The sequence below is a fragment of the Octopus bimaculoides genome, chromosome 5 (genome assembly GCF_001194135.2).
Source record: "Octopus bimaculoides isolate UCB-OBI-ISO-001 chromosome 5, ASM119413v2, whole genome shotgun sequence".
NCBI classification, from domain to species: Eukaryota; Metazoa; Mollusca; class Cephalopoda; order Octopoda; family Octopodidae; genus Octopus; species Octopus bimaculoides.
The window spans coordinates 25,821,523-25,826,384 of record NC_068985.1 but is presented as its reverse complement, the minus strand read 5'-3'; the positions used below and the strand labels follow the sequence as shown (position 1 = coordinate 25,826,384).

Sequence of the window (4,862 nt, the reverse complement as noted above, 5' to 3'; positions counted from 1 at the left end):
GGCACATAAAAGACACCATTTCGAGCGTGGCCGTTTTCGTGTGGGTGACACGTAAAAGCACCCACTACACTCTCTGAGTGGTTGGCGTTAGGAAGGGCATCCAGCTGTAGAAACTCTGCCAAATTAGATTGGAGCCTGGTGTTGCCATCCGGTTTCACCAGTCCTCAGTCAAATCGTCCAACCCATGCTAGCATGGAAAGCGGACGTTAAACGATGATGATGATATATATATATATGTATGTATGTATATATATATATGTATGTGTGTTTGTTCCCCCAGCATCGCTTGACAACCGATGCTGGTGTGTTTACGTCTCCGGCAAAAGAGACCGATAGAATAAGTACTAGGCTTACAAAGAATAAGTCCTGGGGTCGATTTGCTCGACTAAAGGCGGTGCTCCAGCATGGCCGCAATCAAATGACCGAAACAAGTAAAAGTGTATAGAATAATTGTGCTGTGCTGTGTGAACGTCATAGCCTGGTTCAACAGTCTGCCTCTATAATTTTCTCTCTTTAAAACATCTCCTTTGCCTTTGTAGCAGTTACAATGATATTGCTATGTTGGACAGTGGGATGATTAACTGTTCAGGAGACTATCAAGTATTCTACCTCACCAGATATTATGAGTGTCTTTCTTGTTTCTAAGCAAGTTAATATTTGCCCATGACTGGACATGTTTTCATAGAAGACTGGAAACAAATGACACTGCTTCTATGATGGTGGCACTCATTTACAACTATCATGCAACTTCAAGACAAGGAGGTGCAATCACACACGCACACATATCTGATGAGTTTCATTCAATTTCTGTATCTCAAATCCACTTACAAGACTTTGATCAGTCAGGGGGTTATAATAGAAGACACTTGCTCCAGGTGCAGTGCAGTAGGACTGAACCTAAGACAATGTGATTGGGAAGTGAACTTCTTAACCATACAACTATGTTTGTGCTCATGATGTACAAAAAAACAAAAATTCTGTGCAATCAACAGACCATGAAGCAAATTTCCATCAGGAGACTCCTCCCCCTTTTATTTTTGTTATAAATGATGGAGTGCAAATCAACTGCAAGAAAAGCTCTATAGGAGGAATCAGACATAGTACCTAAAAGTGAAGGCTGTGCTGGTAAGAGCATGTGATGTATAAGGAGGATGTCAGTTGTATAAAGATCTGCTGAGCATTTGAAGTAGATGGCAGTAGTGGATGAGGTAGACCTAAGAAGATATTGGATGAAATGGCAAAGATTGATCTTAAGAAGTTAAATGTCATGAAAGAAAAAGAGCTAAAAGAATTATCAGTGGCCTCATATGATGTTGGAATAAAAAAAAAACCTACTCTCTGGTGCAAGCATGGTTAAGTGATCATTGAAATAGTGGTGGTGAGAAAGGTTATGCTATATAAAATATCTACATTTGATCTTTCACCCATTATATTCTACTTAAGTCTCCACCTATGATTCACCTGGTTATCTTCTCCTTTAACACTCACCTGCTCTCACATTCACTGTACCACAATACCTTGGTAAAGAGGTATAGCATCAGATCTGTCCATATTTAGTCCCCTTGCCACTATCTTTCTTTCCTGCACCACTTTCTCTTTCTCATGTCACTCTTCATTGACTCATACCACTCACATTTAACAGCATACATCTCTACAGTTATCTATCACTCACGAATATAAAAAATGGAATAACAATATCTCTATTGTTATTCCATCTTACCATTCATGTTGGTATTCTATTTTGTTCAACTAACAGACAACAAGCAGTCATCAATATCTGCCCACCACTATTCTTTCCCCTACCATCTCATTCTTATCACTATTTCCTCCATCACACTCATACACTCTCTTCATTCACCCTCTTGATATTCACTTTTCTTCTGTTTACTCCCTTGATCAAGCTTACCTTAAATGAATGAATATAACACAGAACACTTTAGTCTTAGAGGATGAAGTGATCTCTTTAGTGTTGATGATACAATAAAATGCACTCAGAATACTTTAAGTGGTTATTGATCTATTGCAGACATGAAAGTGCAGGGATGATTCTTTAGTCTGGTTAGAGTCATAATCTCTCCAGTACTGGTGCCATGATAAAATAGTACACCCAGTTATATGGTTTGTGTTGGGAAGGGCATCCAGTTGTAGAAACCATATGAAAAATAAAGCTTATGAGCAACAAGTGGGCCTTTAAATCATCTGGGAGAGCAGTACCTCCAAATAAGTGACACAAACTGGTGATGACTCATCCAACCCATGACGAAAGGAAACACAAGCTAGGTGAACAGTATATGTGATTTCAACCACAGGCACTTCCATCCAACCCATGCCAGCATGATGGAAAGTAGTTGTAAAACAATGATATATATATATATATATATATATATATATATATCATCGTCGTCGTCATCATCATTTAGCATCCATTTTCCATGCTGACATGGGCTGGACAAGAGCTGGCGAGCCAGATGACTGCACCAAGCTCTACTGCTTTGCTGTCATGGTTTCTGTGGCTGGATGTCCTTCCTAACACTTTACAAAATGTAGTAGCTGCTTTGTATGTGGCATTAGCATTAGCAAAGTCACCAAGTAGCTGAAATTCACTCAACTGTAATGTAAAAGGAGGAAACTTTTAATCAACCTAGTACAGTGTATTTACGAAAAATACACAAAAGCAATGACATCTATTGGCAAATAAAAACTAGACCCCAGGTAAAATAGTAGCGGTCTGCATCGGCAAAATATCATTTAATAAAGTCTGCATCCACACATGCGATCTTACCCAATGTACTAACTTCACTAAATGATTGTGACTGAATCAACAGGCCTTAATTTGATAGTCAAACTTTATCAAAGTTGAATCTAAATTTGATTTTTATTGAACTACTTCTATATTGGTACATAGTTATTATCTATTTTGAATATTGTCTTGGAACTAAGTACTTTACTCAATAAAACTCTTGGCACTTTCTTACAACACGGGTACTTGTAACTTACTTTTATTATTGAATACTTCCGTCCTCAGTATTTTCTTTCATCGTGTTGCAAGAATAAGTCCTCACATTTTCCTTAAATCACAACTTACCGTTTTAGAAAGATGATATCTAACGCTACATTGAATAACTCAGGGTTAGATATTTAACGTTTGCAGAAGGTCAAAACAAAACAAAAAACGAGATGGTCATAGCTGTAGCGGTTTGTATTGTAAGTCGATTCAGATTTGATCTGCAGGGAAACAACTCCCTCCGCTTCATCACAGACATGGATGGATTTTCCGTTTTTCTTCAGAAATGCTGTATTGATATTTCCTTTATAGACATCATCCAATTATTATGTAAACTTTAAAAAAAAAGTTTTAATTTAATTTATTGGTTAATACTTCCGTTAGTTACGAAGAGATGATCTAACATCAGAGTACTTACCGATATTCTTTCTAAGAGTAATTGTTAAGAAATATCTGATTATATTTTGTCTATTTTTTAAATGTGCTAATAGTGAAGTATGATTTTTTAAAGATTTCCCTACATTATTGATTATACCCTCAATACTTTAACTGTTAAATAATCATTGTTTCTGGCAATTACCAAGAACATATTAAGTTTCACTATCAGTTTAATTTAAAGGTTAAAGCCTGACACGTAGTAATTTAAGCACCAAATTGCTAATAGACACCGCTTACCAAAAAAATCATCGCAGATAGCGCACTTAAATTAATGATTTGACAATATCCCCAGACTTAGTTCCATACATTGTAAATCTGTGCATGTAGTATTAACAATGTTAGTGTACTTCGTCATTTCGACACTACGAACAAGGAAGTAAACGTAAACAAAGAAAAAGTTTCCAAATCTTCACATTGTAACTTATTTATTGATAGTAATGCTTATTCAACATCCTATATAGCTAGCAGGTGAAGAATAACTAAATTTACTTAAGCTAAACATTATAAACTAGATCGAAACATATAATGCAGCAATTGTCAGCAAGCAAAATAAATGTGAAAAATTAAGTATTTTAAAGTTTACCAATATTTTTAACTGTCAACTGATTGGGACAGATGAGAGCAATATCTTCGACAATCTGTTTTCGATCATCTTTTCCATTCCATAAATCATTTAGACACTGTTCGATGCGTTTTATTTCACGCGCCATTTAGTTAAAAACAATTCTCAGGTCGACTGCGATTCTGCCAAGGGAGATCACTTCATTTAGCTGGCAAAAGCCGGCTGGTTGTTGTATGACTTTTATAAGCTTTTTTCGATTAACGGTTCTCAAAAACGTAACTGAAAATAAAATATAAAATGCTTTTCTTTCGTTTTTCATCTCTACGCTCCGTTTTATGTTTTGTATACTTGCATTGTTACATCCCACATTCTTTTAGTCTATAACACAATAATGTCACTTTAGTAAGTCTGGTAGTAATGAAAAATATCCTATTTTATATGGACAGAAATAAGAATGAATAATTTATTATTCATGTGGTAAGCTACGAAAGTCTTACATTCTCTTGATTTCCTGATGGTCCCAGCAAACCAAATGGAAAAGAGGAGGGTGATGCGCTAAAACATTCACTCTGACGTACGGGGTTCGCACTTGCAGATAGCCATCTCCGCCTCCTTAGCGGTGAGCAGAAATATGGTCGGGGGGCTGAGAACGCCGGTGGATTCCATTTCCACAGGCTCAACCATAAACCTGTCAGAGAGCTTTGACTGATACTTTGACAGTTTGTTTTACTCAACTTGACGAGCAGCGGAGCCTGGGCTAGTAGGATACATCAAGTTGTCGATGGAAAAGATGTCACTGCATGTAACACCCCAGATGTTACGAAACGGGAAAATTGTCATACCGTCAGGCCTTTTACC

At 36.9% G+C, this 4,862-nt stretch overlaps 1 protein-coding gene across 1 annotated transcript in view; it reads right to left on the bottom strand.

Annotated features, from left to right (window-relative positions):
- LOC106874950 (DNA-dependent protein kinase catalytic subunit) overlaps nt 1-4,267 on the bottom strand; it is a 185,220-nt gene extending 180,953 nt beyond the window's left edge. The window contains exon 1 of the mRNA XM_052968027.1: nt 4,026-4,267. Coding sequence (XP_052823987.1) covers nt 4,026-4,152 — 127 coding nt within the window. The 5' untranslated portion in view covers nt 4,153-4,267. The remainder of the gene's footprint in view (nt 1-4,025) is intronic.
- Nucleotides 4,268-4,862: the final 595 nt, after the last annotated feature.